The following is a 19,599-nucleotide window of genomic DNA, read 5'->3' on the forward strand; positions in this document are numbered from 1 at the left end:
ATTGCAGAGGAGATAAGAGGAAGGAAAGAATTAAAGTGTACAAGAGTTTGGCACTTGGAAAGAAGATGCTTAGTTGTCTTATTCATTGTCCTAATGATTTTGTTATGAATCACTCTCCTTTATAGTCACTCTCCTACTGTTTTCCCATGGGCCCACCATGGACTTGGGTTAACCAAATCCTAACATTGCATCAATCATATGTTACCTTTGTTATAGGCATCATCAAGATCAGGTGACTTATTCTCAAATACCGAAATCCTTCTCCAAGTCTGCCACACATCCTACTAACTCTTTCCTTAAAGCCAACAATCCAAGAAAGCACAAAAATGCTCTGCCTCGCGTCTCCCTTTTTTCAAACTGCAGGCATTTTATTTAATTAAAGGGTAAACATCTCCCTTGCCATTCCCAAAATCCAGCTACTTAAAGCCTAGTTTCAGTTGTGAATAATATTTATGGGAATTATTTCTCAGAAAGTCACAAGAGACTGGTGTGTGCCTTTGAATGTTTACCACTGGTCTATTAGTATTTTTTTTTCTGCAATTCCACATTTCAAAGAAGTTAAAAAATATGCTAAGAGCTTTAAAGACCACCTTCAAAGTCAATCAGCACCTATAAATTTTAATCCCAACAGTTATATGGATCAAAGATCCACCTGAAGAATGTTTACTTCAACAGTGAAGAAGTATTACACTGTCTGTATAAAAGGATGAAAGCATTTGGACTTTTTAAGTATATAAAGTATACTTAGGTATAAGTATCAAGTATATAAAATTGAGTTCCTTGATATACAAAATTTGGTACAGAATGATAGTAAATTGAGTTGATATGATAAAAACAAAACAAAACAAAACAAAACTCTATTTAGCTATTTCAGGCAATGAGTTTGGACCACTAGAATAATAACACAGACAAAATAGCCCTTTAAATCTTGAGTGGGTTTTATCAAGTCTTAGAGGCATTTTCTTTACTTTGGGAATACTTTCTAAAACCTTAATTGAAGTCTGTGGGAAATATGATTCAATACTCAAATCTACTTAATTCATGGCCTTTCAGGGAAATACACTATGATTAAAGACAAAGCACAATGAGCTACATCATGATCTTAACTTCCATTTGTAGAACACCTTCAATGAGTCAGGCACTTTATATGCTTTATTTCTAGTCTTAATTCACCTTATAAAACTAGGCTTACAAATGCAAATAACAGAGGCAGAGAGACTTAAAGGAACTTAGCCTTGGTAACCCAGGCAATACGTGGCAGAGCCGGGATTCAAATCCAGTGCTGCTTGGCTCCATCCAAAGCCAGGGCTCATTCACTATACACAAACCACACTCCTCAGTCTGCCTGTTCCCACCTGATGTACAGGATTGAACGACCCAAGGAAGAGGATCAGTCCTGTGACCAACTGCTGCCAGCACCACCTGCATGCTCAGGAGGTAAGATGGAGCCTTTCTAAGCCACCTGGCGAAAAACATCCTCTAGAGGAGAGGAGGGCAAGTCTTTTTTCTTGGTTTTGTTCAAAATGTATTACGCAAAATGAGATTGTAAATTAGTTAACAAATGAATAGACGTGGCTGCGCAGCCTGATAACTATTCACAGAATTTGCCCCAAAGACAATGATTCTCAACTTTGCACATCGAGATCACTTGGGAGAGCTTTTAAAAGTACTGATTTAGAGTCCTCCCCCTAGAGATTCTGATTTGACTGATCTGCTGTAGGGGGTGGGTCCAAGCATCAGAATTTTCAAAAAGTTCCCTAGAATCAGAGGTCCCCAGCATTTTAGGCACCAGGAACTGGTTTCATGGAAGACAATTTTTCAGAGGGTCAGGGTAAGCAAGCTTAGTCGGTGGTGCGAGTGACGGGGAGCAGCTTGGGGAGCGACAGATGAAGCTTCAAAGCTTCGCCCTTGCCCACTGCTCACCTCCTGCTATGCTACCTGCGACTGGTTCTGAAGTTTCATGGGAGAGAATTTTTCCATGGACCTGGGTGGGGTATAGAGGGACAGAGCTCAGGCGTTGGTGCAGCCTGGTTCCTAACAGGGCGGTTCCAAACAGGACACAGACGAGTGCCAGTCCACAGCCAGGGTTTGGGAACCACAGCCCTAGATCCCTAGATGATTCTAATGGACAACCATTGAGAACCACTCTCCTAGAAGGTAGGGTGTGTTTGTGTGTGTACCTAGATGCCTAATATCAGTTATTTTTCCTTGTTCCCATATACCTGGCAACATTTAAAGCACAGGGACAATAGGTTAGTGGTAAAGGCACACGAGCAGAGCTGCATTACCTGGGTGGTATCTTCCATCAGCCCACGAATCTTCTCCACGACATCATTTCTGCGGTGCTGCCGCAGGGCGCTCACCAACTGAGCCAGGCTAGCCTCGGGGCCCCGGATGGTCCAGTGCTGCAGGGCCGCGTAGGCCCTCTCGTGGTCCGCCGTGTACCCGCTGGAGAAAGCAGCAACCTCCCTCTCGCTGGCATTGCACAGAAACTGATAGATATCCTTCCACTGGCTTCCCACCTGGGCTGCTACAAGCTTCAGGATGTCAATACCTACACCAGAGAGAAATAAAAAACAAATGCAGGCTTGTAAAAGAGAAAGGTCTTTATATAAGGCCACTCTGCTTTACTTCTGTTTTGTTTTGAAACAAGGTCTGGCTATGTTGTCCAGGCATATGGGTCTTCAGCTCGTGGGCTCTGAGTTCCTCCCACCTCAGCCTCCTGAGTAGCGGGGCCACTCTGCTTTAATGAACGAACTAGAAGAAGTTTTCCCATGAGTGTATGTCGAACTAGAAGTTTTCCCATGGCTGTATGTCAAAGGAATGCAACTACCTTTCATAAACACTTGGCACACTCAGCCTATCCTGGGGACTAGTTGGGTACCCTCATACAAACTTCGCTTCCTGAATGTGGAACAAAAAGAAGCAATCATGGAATTATTAGTATAACGAATCACCCCCAAAAGGTGTTTTGAAAGGCAAACCCAAACAAGGTATTCACAGCGATTCCTTTGTTATTACAGTGGTCTCCCCTTATCCATGGGTGATAAGTTCCAAGGCTCTCATGGATGCCTGAAACCGCAGATGGTACCGAACCCTATATATACTGTGCACGAATTTCTTTTTTCTTCTTCACAATTTCATGGATCAAAGATTCATTGTTACCATAGATCTCGGCAACCTCAGCATATGATTTTTTTTTCGTTCCTTATTTAGTCCAGAACTTTCACCCTTTCACCTAAAGGAAGCGCTTTGGCATGATCAAATTGTCAGCATCACTGCTCTTGTGCTTTGGGGCCACTATTAAGTAAAATAAAGGTTACTCGAATGCAAGCACTGTGATACCCGGACCGCCCATCTATCTGATAGTCCAGATGGCTACTGAGCCAGTGGGTGGGAGCATGTATAGCCTGGATCCACTGCACAAAGGGAGGATTCCCATCCCAGATGGGACAGAGTGGGATGGCTCAAGATTTTATTACACTACTCAAAAAGGTGTGCAATTTAAAACTTATGAACTATTTGTTTCTGGAATATTCCATTTAATACTTTTGGACCACAGTTTACCGAGGGTAACTGAAATGGTGGAAAGTGAAACTAAAGATAAGGGGAAACTGCTGTTCTAAACACAACTGTAACCAAGTAAGTTAGAGGCTCCCAGACTAAAAAAGTGGTGACTTCATAAAATTTAGAAAAAGGGAAGCTACAAATTAAAACTTACCCAACACTGTCTAGGTAAAGGGTGTCCTGATTCTGGGAATGATGGCTTTTATGTCAACTGACATACCCTGCTGTTCCAGCCCAATAGAGGTGTTCCTTAAGAACATAAATCTTCTTGTGCCCTAATTCATGCTCAACAAGTAATTTTCTGATCCATTATTCAGTCTTCTAAATTGACTTGCATGGTTATAATGAAGACAACAGCCAAAATGACAGTATAATAACAATAGCTATTATCTTCCTGGTATTGTATTACAGTACTAGCTCATGGAACATCTTTATGAGGCATTAACATTCCAATTGCACAGGTAAGAGGCAAAAAAAAAAACCAAAAACACTTAGAAAAGTTAGGCTGCTGGCCCAATATCACAAATTGAACCCAACTCACCAATTGGCTATTCCAAATCCTGTATGTGTAACTACTATTAAATGTTTACTGGATGCCACCTTCTGAGAGGAAGGAAAAACCTTGAGCAAACAACCATGGCTGCTTATTCTCTCAGATATCTGCCCCCAATAATATAATATATTGTCATTCTGCCTCATCAGTCACTTATAATCTCAGTGAGTGTGCATCCGTGGTCCCCAAATCTGATGATTTGGGTGAAATGCCAAAATCAAATCTCAGGATCCAAAACCTCCAGATAAGCACCTGGCACCAGTCCTTGGTCAGGTGAGACTCCCCCTGAGTAGCTTGCTTTGCTGTCTCCCTCTTTCCAGCATCTTCTCTCTGCAGTTACGCAGTGGCTTTGCCACCGTTTATACGTGGGGTGCATGTAGAACTCTCCTAGCAAGGGCTCTAGTATTTTATCGCAACAGGCGAGTTAGCCCTCTGAATCAATACCATGTCTCTAGCTAAGGCCATACTCACACACCCTGAAGCCAGAGTGGTTGTAGTGAACAACATCTTTCTTAAAAAATATTTACTATTAAAAAAATGGGGTTAAGTTCCCAAGTCAGATTTAGGGAAAAAAGAAAAAGAGGAGAATGAAGAGAAACTGACTGTTATGATTTTTAAATTAACTAGAGATTAACCAGGAAAAAAAAATCTTTTTGGCTCCAATCAGTTGTTAAGAAAAGTATTTATAAAATGAGCTATCAATTTTTGCCTGATAAAAGAACAATAATAATTACAAACGTTTCCCTGAAAATGGAGGACTTTGGGGTTCCTCAACATAAATCCTTACTCTGGCACACAAACCTATGGAGACAGGAGATTTGAAAGACTGTATACACACCCTGAATTCATGCCCTGAAAATTGTTTTCAAAAAATAAGTTCCTAGTAGAAGACTGCTTTCTTGTCAACCATAAAAGTAGAATGCCACAAAAAATAAAAACTTCAAAAAAAAAGTAGAATGTCACAAATTACGTCATTACTATACTTCTCACACTATTTTCGCTGGCAGTATGAAATATACTTGAACTAGCTGCTTTTCAGTTTTCATAGCAAGTTTAGTCAGATACAGAGCTTTTGATTTCAAGCAAATAGACTCCTCAAAAATCCTATGTCCTATTTAAAACTCCGCAGGTAACTTTAAGGAACATGTCAGCTCTTTGTGGTTAATGAGATAGACTCTTCCAAATACCAAAAGGCTTGTTAGTCCCTGAATCTTAATTTAAGTCAATTTGACTAAGGCTCATAGTGTCTTACATGAAACATGACAGCGTTTTCTTGTAAGCAGGACCATTGCTTAAATCTTCATAATGCCAATGACAGTGTGGCTTTGGGCAAACCTCTGTTATATCCATTTCCTCATTTGTACAATAGAGATACTCACTAGCCCTTGGGGATAAGCTGATTAACATTTTCTATAGAGTTAACTTATTTTTGGAAGTACCCCCATCATTATAAAAGCTCCATATACTAAGCATGAAAATTTAAGGCTCAATGCATTTCAGATGTAAATACATAACCTTTATAGAGTAATTACAGAGTTTAAACGTTTAAGTTTAAGAACAACTCCTTCTTCCAAAACCCAGTACAGTATTTATACTTTTAAGCCACAAAATAAAGAAAAAAAGAAAAACACAAAGAATGGATATGATGAGATTTCTTTTTAACTAAATTGACGGTAAGCTAAATTTAAGGCCCACAAATCAGATTCTGTCTTATTCTCCCACTCAACTAGATTTCCCTACCATGAAACCATGGAGTCAACTCCACAGACTGATGGGAGTTAGCAACGTTCTTCCCTCCCGCCCCCTCCCATGCCAGAGTGGATATATCAAAGATGGAGTCGCCAACATCTTCCTCAAGAGATACCAGCCTTTCAGTCTACCACATTATCACAAAACCCCACTGAGGAGGCCAGTTTGAACTAGCCCATGAGTTTGTTGCACTCACCCCATCGCCAAGAAAGGAAAAAGAAAAACCTGTGGAAAATTTCAAGAGTATTTATTGAGCCGTCATTGTGTGTTAGGCTGTGTTTGCTAGACTGATAACCTTTATGAAATTTTAAGACAGAAAGAGCTTACCACCAAGGAAATAAAGCAACACCAATGAAACATAAAATCTTATAGACCTTGAAAGCCTTCTGTGTTTAGAAAAAAACGTTAGGCAAAATGAAACAATAGATGGTGACCTCTGGGGAGAAGAGGGGGAAGTTGCACAGAAGGGACTTCACAGGCATTCACAAAGTTCTGTTACCTCAGCCGGGTGGTGAAGAAATTGGTCTTCTCTTTACTTTATTACTTTATTTAATATTTATTTTACTATTCCTTTTTAAAGTATCAAGTAGATAGCGAGGGATTCTGGGTCTCCTAGGGACCCAGAAAAAAGTGGTGCTGTTGCTTTGGTGCAATTGCCCCACCTGAGAAAAAGACCCCCATTTTGGTCCTGCCCCACCCTAATCTCCCAAGCGACTGCCATACCTGGGGAGGAGGGAATACCCTACAAATCTGCCAATCAACTTAGCGCACCGGCTGCAAAAGAATGCAGAGGACTCTCTAGCCCACCAGCCAAGCAACAAAGGTACCATAGGGTCCAGAAATTGACCTACAACAACCCGCATGCGTAGTAATGCAACTCCCAACTGTCCAATCAAAGTGGTTCCATGGTGACTTCTGAGGAGGTCTCGATCTGGGCACTATAAAACAAGTCGCAGACCATAACCAAATTCTCTTTTCCTGCTGCGACAATGGGTCCAGTCGTCATCTGTGGCATACGTATCATGCTCGGTAAATCTATATGTTGCTCTTGCTCTATGATCCTATCTTTCTCTCCTCAATAAACCTCATTTTCGTGCTTGCCTAACTTTGGCGTGTCTGGTCATTCTTTGGCCATGGGTGTGCCAAGAACCGACGTTTCAGACTAAAACCTGGTATCTATACAACATGTACTTATAAAACAAACACATACATAAAAGACGTGTTTATATATACTTTATAAACACATATGGTTAAGTGTTTAATTTTATTGGTAAGGAATCTCATGTAGAGGTTGGTGACCAGGTCATGTAATGGTGGCCCACTGTGGTCAGTAGGGAGTGTGATGCAGTACAGGAGCGTTATTATTCACTGGAATTGTGCCCCTGGGGCATGGCTACCTCGCCTAGGGGTGAATGCGCTCAGGCTGGCCACGGTGTGTACGCTTTTTCCTGCTCTGTTATTACTGACCAAGCAGCTGCTGGGACAGCTTTCTCTGGGGCTACCAAGTTTGTTTCTTTTCTTTAAAACTATGGTACCCTAAAAAACAAGAGAGAGAGAGGTGTCAGCAAACTTGATCTGTAAGGACAATAGTAAATATTCTAGGCTTTGAGACCCACATGGTCTCTGTGTTGTGACTCCCCAACTCTGTTGTAGCACAAAAGCAGCCACAGACAACACAAACAAGCATGGTTATGTCCTAATAGAACTTGACTTACAAAAACAGGTAGTGGGCTGGAAACGGCCCATGGGCTGTAGTTCACCAACCCCTGCAATCACAGCAATTTAAAGAGACCATAGCTAGACCGTTAAATAGCATAAAGATTCAGAAAAGTATTTTGTTAAAAGAAACCACACCCAAAAAACAATGAAAGTTCCCACTCCAATTATTAACTTCACAACAGTAAGTGGAGCAGAGACCACATCTCTGCTTGGCAAGGTGCCCTGGTCATTTGTGCCATCAGAGTCCCCAGAGTTGTCATCAAGACCAGAGACCATCAGTGTGTGTTGAATTGATGTGAATTAACTGAATGTGGTGCCGAGTCTCTCTTTTCCTACATTGAAAAGTGACACAACCCTCAACCCACTGAAGGGCTAACAGATGGGGGCGTGGAAACTAACAGCGCTTTTCTCCGGTGGTGCCAGGTCCTGGAGCCCTGGGGAATACAGCTAAAGTTTCTGTAGAAATCACGGAAAGAGTCAAGCCCTACAGAGCAGAGGCTATAATAGTCAGGAGCTGTCTGAGAAGGTGGCCCTGGCCCCTGGAGAAAAGCATGAGAATTGTAAGGAAGATCATGAACTTGGCAGTCACAACATACAGCTTTCAAATCCAGCTCCAAGACTTGTTAGTGATCCTGGGCAAATGACAACCTTTAAGATTTCAATGTTCACACAAATAAAATGGAAATACCACCTCTTATCTAGTAGGATGGTTAAGATTTATGGGATCGAGGATTAAAAACGCCTAGCACAGGACCTCAGTACACATTGGTTCTCCTTCCCAAGCCCCCTCCTTTTCTGCATGGACAAGAGTCACTGCGACAGTGAACCAGAAGGATGGGAAGAGTTATTTGCAGACACGTTTTAGCACCAAGACAACAGGTGCTAAACAATGAAGCCAAGCACCAGACTCCTGACTTTCCGGGCTTTTTGGAAGCTCACAAGCAACTGTCAGGAGGGGAACCACTGCTGAACTCACCCACAGAAAGGCAAACATGGAAAGGAAAATGCTGCTGCTAACACCTCTGCCACATGCAGGGCGTCACAACAGTATTCACTGGGCTCTCCTCAGTGAGCTGATCCTGACCCGTTCCCCAGCAAGAGGGCCCAAGAATAGAGGCCTGAGGTGATAAACTGGGTTATTATGGAAGTACATTATAAAACCCTGAATTAGATATTAACTGGATAACAACCCTAATTTGAGGCTCAATATTTGTAATGCTCAATGTCAGCTTCGGGATGTAAAAAAAAAAGGTTGCTTCTCTTTTTATAAAAACCTAAATTGATCTTTATAATGAGAGAAGGTATTAAAGCTCTTTTCCTTTTGGAGATAAAGTATCTGAAATGAGCTCCATCACCCAGAACCCATATCAAAGCCTTCCTCGGAAGAAGTATGACGGGCAGTGATGACAGAGCCGGAGGAAACAAACGCTGTCTGCAACCACACAACACAGCACTTAGGATTTCACACTGTGCAGCCAGGCTCCGCACAGAATGGGTGCATCTAAGAGATGAACAAGTTTATAAACTTTTCGATGGTACCAAACTTATCATGTAAAAGGATGCATGCATTCCCACTGCATCTTGTTAACTGTAATATCAGTTCTCATTATTATTCTAGCAAGAGAGGTAAAGGGACAACTACTGAGAAAATTCCCGTGGAGGCAATTAATACACAACCTCCTCCCAGGACAGATGAGTGTGCAGTTCTCCCTGCGCTGGCTTCTCAACACACACACAGCAGCCTCCTGAGATGTGCGCGTGGCAGACGGGAGACGTGTGCTCAAGACAACCTCCCTTCTAACACCACCCTGATTCTCCCCCAAAAGACATGCTCTTCAGAGGCACGTGCTGTGCCCCGGCCTTGCAAACTGCAGACACAGGGACAAAGATGGACACAGCACATACAACATATGTCCAGAGCAACATACATCAAGTTCAGAAACTGGAATAAAAGCCTGGCTTCAGCATTCCTAGAATCAATATTCTACCCAGTACATGGTCATGTCCTCAAAGATGCCTTGTTTTTTCTGACTACCTGCTGTCCAAGCCTCCCACCTGCTTTGACTACCCAGCACCTACCAGAGCCTAGCACTAAATAGGAATAACACAAATATCTTTGAATGAATAAATGAATGAGAGCCTTTCTGCCACCCCTGCCCTCTTGCCTGCACCTCCATGGTGTGTTCACCAGTGGACAGAACCTGGGCTTCCTGGAACCTGTTCTTGTGCAAGAGCCTCTGCCTCTGCCAGTGCCCTGTCCCCACTGACGGTGCTCTGCCCTGTCCACTCCTGGGGCCGGAGTTCACAAGGAGGAAGGGCCTCGAGGATTCTCCCACTGTAGCAGAATCCTGCCAAGATCAGCTGTCCACGCTGTGGTCTCTCTGGCCTAGGTAAGTGCTCCTAAAAGCAAGACACGCACATGTACGTGTTTTGCAGTAATCAGTGTATCATAGAGTGGTTAAAAATTGGTCTATCAACAGGAATAAGTCCCAGTGCATTCATTACACAGGAAACTGCTTCATCAGTGCTGGGAACTTGGTATGCTCCAGGTGAAAAATACTCTTTTCTCTAGTTGAGGTACGAAAGTTGGAAGAACTGTCTACATTTTATTTTAAAACCAAAAAATGACTTCTGAAGCACAATCACTATCTTCTTGAAGCTTCAATAGACAATAACTGTAAGGTCAGATGAACCTGGGGGCTACTAAAAAAACTCACTCTGTAAAGATCCCTTGAAGGTAGTGGACAGAAGGTTTTCCAGTAACAAATTACCAAAAGGGTACACAATTTTCCAAATGAAAGGCATATATATCACTGATACTGTGAGGAAAATGAATAATCTTCATTTCATTCCACTGGGGACAAGAACAAACAAAAAACAACAAAAAAGGCCTCCTTCCTTCTTGTCTTACTCTGTGTTTGAAGCTGTCCCAAATACCTGAAGCTGTTAATTAATTCCTTCAACAAAAATTTGCTGAGCATCTACTTTGTGCTGGACACTTCTAGGCACTGGGGAGATGGCAGCCAGCAAATGCAAAGCGAAACAAAATCCCTTCCTTTCCCCATGAAGCCTACATTCTATCAGGAGGACATGGGAAGAATAGACACGGGAAGTAATAAGACATGGAGTGTGTTAGGCAGGGGAGTTCTGGGAGAGAAATAAAGCAGGGAAAGGGCATGCGGGTGGTGGGGCTGCCCTATCTAAAAGAAGGCCTCCCGGAGGTAGCATTTGAGTCAAGCGCTGAATGCAGCAAGCTGTGCAGATACCCGGTGCATGGAAGGAAGGGTGTCGGCATGCACAAGCAGGAGGAAGGCGGTGTGGCTGGAGCAGGGGAGCAAGAGGCAGGAGTGGCAGGAGTCACGGGTGAGAGAAAGTTGGAGGGGAGAGGGGTGCAGATTACACCCGGCCTTCAGGCTGCACCTCTGCTTTCGATGAAAAGTCACCGGAGATTTTGGAGAAGAGATGACACGATCTGACTTGACATTTGAACAGTATCATTCTGGCTGCTGTGTCAAGAATAAAATGAGGGTCGCACAGACAGAAACCAGGTAGAGGTCAGAGCCATAATCCAGCAGGGAGGTGGCAGTGGTTTGGGCCAAAGTGACGGCCATGCAGGTAATAGAAAGTAGCCAACTTCTACGTATATTTCAAAGGTAGAGCTGAGGGGTTTGCTAATGAATCATATATGGGGTAAGAAGGAAAGAAAGGAGTCGAAGTTGACTCTAAGGCTTTGGCCTGAGCAACTGGAAGGCTGGAGGACTTTCTCTGGTGGGTGACGGACGTGAAGGTATGCTTTGGAGTTTGGCATCGGACATCGTAGGCATGAAGTGCCTGTTAGACATCCGGGTGTGTCAGGAGGGCAGGAGGATATTTCCATCTGGAGTTCGAGTACAAGGTCCAGGCTGGATATATATGCACCTGGGAATTACCAGCAGAGAGACGGTATTTAAGGTCATGAGTCACCAAGGGAGGGAGAGCATGTAGGTTGAAAACCAATGTAAGCACTGAGCGCCAGGACTCTCCACTGTTTAGAGGTCAGGGAGAGGAGGAGAAACCAGCCGAGGAGAAAGAAAAAACAGCCCAAGTCATTAGAAGGAGAACCAGGAGAGGAAGCTGTCTCAGAGACACCTTCAAAGAGAAGGAAGCAAAAATGCCAAATGCTGCCAGTAAGCAGAGGAAAATTAAGAATTGAACAACATGGGGTTAGAATCGTGTCGTCAAACTATATGGGAAAGAGGCAAGGTTGTGGCTAAAGTACTGCCATATGTCACTAATTCTAAGACGCCTGAATGCATATTTTAATCAATGCCTTTTCACAGCTTGGCTGCAGTGTTTTCTGTTTTTCCTTAGTGGCATATAAAATAATGGTATATGTCTCACAATGAATCGTGTCTCAGATTTAATGAAATATACTAGGAGGCTTTTTTTTAGTTTATAAACTTGAACCTACCTATTAGTTAAAATGTGACATATCATCAACAAACCTGTCAAATTATATACATACATTGTAATGTTAACTACCAATTTACTCATGAAGAACAGATGAACAAAATTCTAGAAATTCCTCCTCCTCTGCAAATTCTGCTTACATAATATTTGACCAGGTTGATTCGAGGACACAAATTTTTAGAGATTTTTTTTTTTTCATTTGTATTTGAGCCCTATGCAGGGAAAACGCCGATTTATTTTTCAGTATCCCAAATAACTTAAATTTAAAAGCTGTTAGTTAAATTATAGAATGAAATATACATTTAAAAGCTAAATACCTTCCCACTAAAGCCTCGAGGAAGAAGTCACTGGTGGGTGGGCCCGGGGAGAACAGCAGCGTCTGACTCCCGGGGACAAAGGCCACATCTCTGGCCACTTCGTGCATGAGATAAAGATTTCTTAAGCTATAGCCATAAGAGGCTTTTCTCCTGCAACAGTTTTGTGTGCTTCATAATCCTCAAACACCTTAAGAGGTTAAACAGAAAGGTGCTGTCTGTTGGAAATGGCATTCCTGGAAGCCAAGGTGGAAAAGGCGGTGAGGTGGGGGGTAGGAGTCGGACACCCCGACTCTCCCATGGCTGTAAAATGACTGCGGCTGCTGCCGGGGCTGGAACGCTAGGACACAGCAGCCTCTTAAGTGAATAATCTGCTCCCTTCAGCCAGGCTTCCTGGTGTTTACACTTCAAGTCTACTTCCCATAGGAAATTTGGGCTGACAGACAGGATGACTGTCTGGAATTTTTAGTCGAGGAGTCTATCTGGCAAAGGAGGGACGGCTGCTTTGGTCGCAGCAACTGCTGCCTCTGTCTGTCGGGTGCTGAGAAAACCACCCGGTTAAACAGATGTGAATTCAGATTAGAAGGACGCTATCAACTTTGACTTACTTGAAACAGCCTTTATTTTTTAAAACAACCCCCGGAGAGCCTTCAGCCCCAGGATTTTTCCATTTTAAGCAATTGGTGAAAAAGTAGGAAACTGGAGTGACTTCTGCAGATGAAAACTCACTCTTGATGACAATTTTGTAGGCGTTTTATTTCCGAGCAATCTGAGTTTTGCTAAGGTAAATAAATTTTTCTTGATTGATCGAAGTTTAAAAAAAAATCAACCACAAAAACTTAGAAATTCCTAGCACCAAGTAATTGATGGGAAAATTCAGATTCTGATAGCCACGGGGCAGTGTCTAGAATCAGATTGGTGCCTGACTTTAAAACCTGGCACAACCGGCCGGGCGCGGTGGCTCACGCCTGTAATCCCAGCACTCTGAGAGGCCGAGGCGGGTGGATCGCTCAAGGTCAGGAGTTCAATACCAGCGTGAGCAAGAGTGAGACCCCGTCTCTACTAAAAATAGAAAGAAATTATATGGGCAGCTAAAAATATATATAGAAAAAATTAGCCAAGCATGGTGGCGCATGCCTGTAGTTACAGCTACTCGGGAGGCTCAGGCAGTAGGATCGCTTGAGCCCAGGAGTTTGAGGTTGTTGTGAGCTAGGCTGACGCCCCGGCACTCTAGCCCGGGCAACAGAGTGAGACTCTGTCTCAAAAAAAAAATAAATAAATAAAACCTGGCACAACCACTTCCTGGCTGTGTGACCTTGGGTAAGTTATTCTTTGTACCTCGATTTCCCCATCTGTTAAATGGGGATGATAGTGGCCTTCCTCAGAGGGTTATGAAAATTAAGTTAATATTTATAAAATAATTAGAATAGGACATGGCACTTAGGAAGCATGATGTGAGACTTTGTTAAAGAAAAGTAGGCAGTGAAAACTTAATGGTAGCAGAAACCTTTCTTATAAGGTTAAAAAGGTGTATTTTGGTAGTAACGTTTTAGGTCGTCTTTGCATCCCCAGATCACCTCCTGATCTTGCCTATGTCAGTAGCAGCAAACACTCCACAACCTCACTTTAAACAAAGCTGAAGTGAAGAAGTACTGACATAGTATCAAATTCCTAACACATTTGATTTGTTCTTCATTTCTAAACACTGCATCTAGTGATTTTAATAATTCAGGTAAAATGTTTCCTTAAGTCATTCCTGAAACCTGACTGAAGAGTTTATTGATATTGTTCTAATATATCCAGGGCACACCTTCCAGTTGGCCCACATCTGTCAACCAACCACTGAAACCTCTGGGAAATATTTGTACAAGAAACATGAATACGATTCCACTCCCACAACTGCACTGCGTTGCAAATCCACTCCTGCTAGTGGAATGGATCTTACTGTTTACGCTGCAAAGAGGAAGAAGTCTGCAGAGTTGTGAGTCTGAGAGACGTGTTTCCCTTCACAGCCACGAATAAAAACCAGCTCTTTCACACTCAACCAATCCTAAAGGAGGAACCCCACTTGGAGAAGGAAGGGGAAATATTTTTCCTACACCTGTTGTTGGGATTCATGAGGACCTAGAGTTGAGAATGAGGCTGTTACTGAGTTTTGCTTGCTTGCTAGGTAAAATGGAATGATGTTACATTTTGCTTGAGCAGTGAGTTTTAGATAGGGTACAGATTGGAAGAAAGAAAGCATTTTATCACCAGAAACTCAAAGCCTAAACTACAGCTTGGTTCAATGACAGCACCTGAACTCTACAAATAAGTTCACTGAGGCCGGGCGCGGTGGCTCACACCTGTAATCCTAGCACTCTGGGAGGCCGAGGCAGGAGGATCACTCAAGGTCAGGAGTTTGAGACCAGCCTGAGCAAGAGCGAGACCCCATTTCTACTAAAAAATAGAAAGAAATTATCTGGACAACTAAAAATATATATAGAAAAAATTAGCCGGGCATGGTGGCACATGCCTGTAGTCCTAGCTACTCGGGAGGCTGAGGCAGGAGGATCGCTTAAGCCCAGGAGTTTGAGGTTGCTGTGAGCTAGGCTGATGCCACGGCACTCTAGCCAGGGCAAAAAGAGCAAGACTCTATCTCAAATAAATAAATAAATAAGTTCACTGAGCAAATCATGTTCTGGTTCTTGAGCACGTTGTTTCCCCTAAGAACAATCTTGACATACAGATTGGGATATCAAAGTTATGCAAATAAGAGGTTCAACCACCAAGCCAGCAGGTCTGTAACATTAACTTGATCTTTGTGTTTCACTTTCAATCCTACAATGTGGAAGGGGGGTAGCTGCATTCTGTTTTTAACTGCAAGTTTCGGTGTTTGCATCACTGAAGGAAAGGATTTTAAGGTGGAAGGAAATATTACAGATACTTGAATCCAAGACCTTTATCATACAGGTGAGCAAATGTAGGCCCACAAGGTCCTTCCCTTGGTACAGCTTCCCTGCCCCCACCTGGAGACAACACTGCCCCATTCCAAATATCCCCTACTGAAAGGTTTGCTTTTTCACCTGTGCATGGACTGTTACCTCTTCTCACCTTCCCTGCCTGCACCAGTCATCTCAGCAGGTGCTCCTCACACTACCAGAGCAGGCACTGTGAGCAAATATCCTTCCTTCCACCCTCTAGAATGGTTAGAAGTGCTGCAATCTGATTTTCTTTTCCAGCTCTTTTTGTGCCTGTCAATCAGATTTTAAAGGCATTTTATAGCCAAAGTTCCTGGTGCAGATGTTTTCTCTGCAACCATTTCTCCTGGCCCATGTGACTCATTAAATTTGACCCTACGTGGATTTCTACTTGGATTGAAAGTCAGATACCACGTCCTTCTGCCTGACCTCAGCTCTCCATGAATGTTTCAGCATGGCTCATCCCCTGACCTTCCTGCGGGGGAGAAAAAGGGAAACCAAGCTAGCAGCCTCGTCAGTGTTACATATGATCTCTTTCCATCTGCGTGAACATCCCATGAGACAGGGGCTCTGTCCACATTACAGATGAGACACTGAGGAGAGATTCAGGAGCTGGGCACGGGGGCAGTCAGGACCGATACTCCAAACCCAGGGATATCTGACTCATCAGCCCTCACCTTCCACTGCACCCTGCTGCTTCTCAAACCAAGAGTCACCAGCTGCATCTTTCTGAGTCTTGCTTGCTTCTTTGAACAAAAATCTTCTGAGTATGGCTCCCCACCAACCCCAAGTCCCCATCACGGGGTCCTAGAAGGGGAAACAAGGAGACATCAGGGAGAAATATGTTGCAACAGTATATTTGTGACTTTCTAGGTTTCAACTGTCCTTCCACACACCCACCCCTCCTTCTCCAAAGGACGCAGGACAAGAGTGACAAGCAGTATGTGCACTAGTTACCAGCTCAGAGCCCAAGGCCTGAGTGCCAGTCCAGACTCACCACTGACTTGTGCTGTGGCCCTAGCCAGTTACTCAATCTTTCTGTGTCTCTGCTTTTAATAGGTAAAACACGCAAGATCCTGATATCATAAGGTCATGTACGAGACAATACACATAAACCACATAGAATAGTGCCTGGCACATGGTAAGCATTCAATAAACATGAAGTTTTATTATTCTCCCTTCCCCCAAACCAATGAGTCAATCATAAGGCACACCTAGAGAGATTTTTCTTATGGATTTATCCTGGACAAGGACATTTGCAAATAAAGTTGAGCTAAAGTCAGAGAATGTCCAGAGCAGTCAAAAAGGAGCTTGAGTCTCTGAGGGACAGGCTAAGAGGGGGCAAGCAGAGGAGAAATGAAGGAGGGTGGCTTTGTCGCTTCAAGAAAAAAGTGGGAGGGTTCTGTGCAGATTGTAAAAGTTTTATGAATTTCTTGAAGTTCCTTTCACCTGGAGCCAAGATCTCCTAATTAGTCACACAGCCACCAGCTCTTTCACCGTCCACAGCCGGAAATCACCCAGGTAAGATGCTCGGCGAAGGCAGACACGTACCACCTCCCCTCTGACCTGATTATCACCTAGGGACCGTCACCAGTCTCATCAAGGCAATCCTGGGAGCGACAACAGGTCAGAGGCTGTTCCTCCTGAGACACACCTGTCACCTCCCCCCCCCATCTACCCCATGTCCTGGAGAAAGGCCAAAGGGCTAAGTTCCTTCACTCCCTCAAACTCAGCCTCCAACACCCTCACAGGCAAACAGCCTCTGTGTTTTCTCATTCAAGAAATTTGAGTAATTGTTTTCAAACCACAACATCCTCTGTACTGAGCAAAAAACACTGCAATCCTTTGATCAGAAAGGCGACATGTAAGACATGAAGAGCACTGTCCTAGGAATGAGCAGACCAGGACTGGGCCCCCGTCTAACCCTACTGGCTGTATGACCGTGGGCAAGTCTCCCTTCTCCCCTGCGCCTCAGTTTCCTCCTTTGTAAAATGAAAGGATTGCACTAAACAAATCTCTTCTAACCCTGACTTATAGACATATGTAATCCCCCATTATCTCCATTGCTCTCCAACAAGTACATTTTGCAAAAAATAAAACAAAAACAAACACTGTTGATGTTACTAAAGCCTAGTAAGCCCCAGTCCTAGGACAGTGCCTTGAACTTGGTGTTGAGATACATATAATTAATTGAAAACATCACAAGTTAAGCAAGTGAATAATTAATAAGTCTTTTTTTTAATTTGCTAGTTTTTCCTTTGCCTTGAGATTTCTTAAAGGTGAACCTGGTTACAAACTTATCCCAAGCTTCCTTCCATCATTTCAGAGTAGCACGGCACCATGTCTACAGGAAATGTTTACTTCATATATTATATTCCCCTGCTTTAGCCAAAGTACAACCAATTCAGAATCAGGCAGACTGACCATTTAGTTTCTCCTTAGAAACACAATTCAATATATAAATAACAGCAACTCTCAACCAAGAGATAATACAGCAAAAAGCGGAACAAAGAGAGAGAAATATGTAGCTAAGATAGAGAATAATTCCTCTCTAACTTAATATCTCTCATAGGCGTTCTTCCCCAAAGAAAGTCGTGGTTGTCATGACTACAGATATGCCCTGTGGACAAGAGCTTTGCCTGGGCCTCTGGAGTCCCCTTCTTCCCAGGAGGGCACTTAGCCTGTAACCTGCAGGTGAAACTGGAGTTGGACACGGCCTTTCTAGAAAGGAAGCAAATTATTTCTGTAACCCCACCCTTATATGAGTGACAGTTTTCACCATCCCCAAGGATCACTTTTGGCTTATCTTGTAAAAATTTGAGCACGTAGTACCAACAAATTACAAAGATGCCCTGATCTGTGGTAAACATGGAATTGAAGAACCCCTTTACTGGAGAGAGTAATGTTCACGCTAATGAGCCGTGATAAGAATATATTAAAGTTAAAAAGAATTTCAGTACAGCCAAAGCCACAACGTTTTTATGAATACCTAGCTAGACTGGGAGGGGTTTGCTGCCAGGACACGTGTATCCTGGAAGCCGGCAACTCTTTACAAGGGGGTGTGAGCTGCTGACCCCTCCTCAGCCAGTACAAGAGCTAAGCAACTTTTCCAGAGCAGGTAAAGCATTTGCTCAGTTTGCTCCCCCTGTGACCAATGCAAAGCTGTTCTCAGGAGTGTCAGGCAAATAGCCTGAGTTTGTGGTTGGGGCTCCCTGGCCCATAAGAGAACAAGATCTCCCTCAGCATAAAAATTCAGAGATGAATCAAGAGTTCAGTACCATTTACAATAACTGCAAAGGAAATAAAATACCTAGGAATATACTTAACCAAGGAGATGAAAGATCTCTACCAGGAGAACTATGAAACACTGATGAAAGAAATTGCAGATGACACAAGTAAATGGAAAAACATCTCATGCTCATGGACTGGTATAGTCAACATTGTTAAAATGTCCATATTGCCCAAAGTGATTTACAGATTCAATGCAATCCCCACCAAAATACCACTGGCATATTTCACAGATTTAGAAAAAATAATTGTAAGCTTCACATGGAACCAAAAAAGAGTCTGAAAAGCCAAAGCAATCTTAAGCAAAAAGAACAAATCAGGAGGCGTCATATTACCTGACTTCAAATTATACTACAAGGCTACAGTAACCAAAACAGCATGGTGTAATATAAAAGTAGAGACATGGACCAACAGAACAGAACAGACAACCCAGATATAAAACCATCTACCTACAACCAACTGGTCTTCCCCAAAGCAGACAACAACATACACTGGGTAAAGGAAGCCCTATTCAATAAACGGTGCTGGGAAAATTGGATAGCCACATGCAGAAGAATGAAAAACGACCTTTATCTCTCACCATATATAAAAATTAATTCAAGATGTATTAAAGACTTAAATCTAAGGCATAAAACTATAAAAACTCCAGAAGAAAACATAGGAAAAACTCTTCTAGATATTGGCTTAGGCAAAGAATTTATGACTAGGACCCCAAAGGCAAATACAGCAACAACAAAAATAAATAAATGGGACTTAATTAAATTAAAAGGCTTCTCTACAGCAAAGGAAATAGCAGAGTAATAACCTACAGAAGGGGAGAAAATATTCACAAACTACACATCTGACAAAGGACTAATATCCAGAATCTATAAAGAACGCAAACAAATCAGCAAGAAAAAAACAACCCCATCCAAAAGAGGGCAAAAGATATGAATGGAGTTTTTTCAAAAGAAGATGGACAAACGGCCAACAAACATATAAAATAATGCTCAACATCACT

The 19,599-nt window shown here is 42.9% G+C and overlaps 1 protein-coding gene across 1 annotated transcript in view; it reads right to left on the reverse strand.

Annotated features, from left to right (window-relative positions):
• The window catches only part of TNFRSF21 (TNF receptor superfamily member 21), a 69,690-nt gene that overhangs the window by 18,572 nt on the left and 31,519 nt on the right, over nucleotides 1-19,599 (reverse strand). The window contains exon 4 of the mRNA XM_045543703.1: nucleotides 2,289-2,554. Within this exon, the coding sequence (XP_045399659.1) occupies nucleotides 2,289-2,554 (266 nt within the window). The remainder of the gene's footprint in view (nucleotides 1-2,288; nucleotides 2,555-19,599) is intronic.

This window comes from Lemur catta, chromosome 2 (assembly GCF_020740605.2).
Source record: "Lemur catta isolate mLemCat1 chromosome 2, mLemCat1.pri, whole genome shotgun sequence".
Lineage (NCBI taxonomy): Eukaryota > Metazoa > Chordata > Mammalia > Primates > Lemuridae > Lemur > Lemur catta.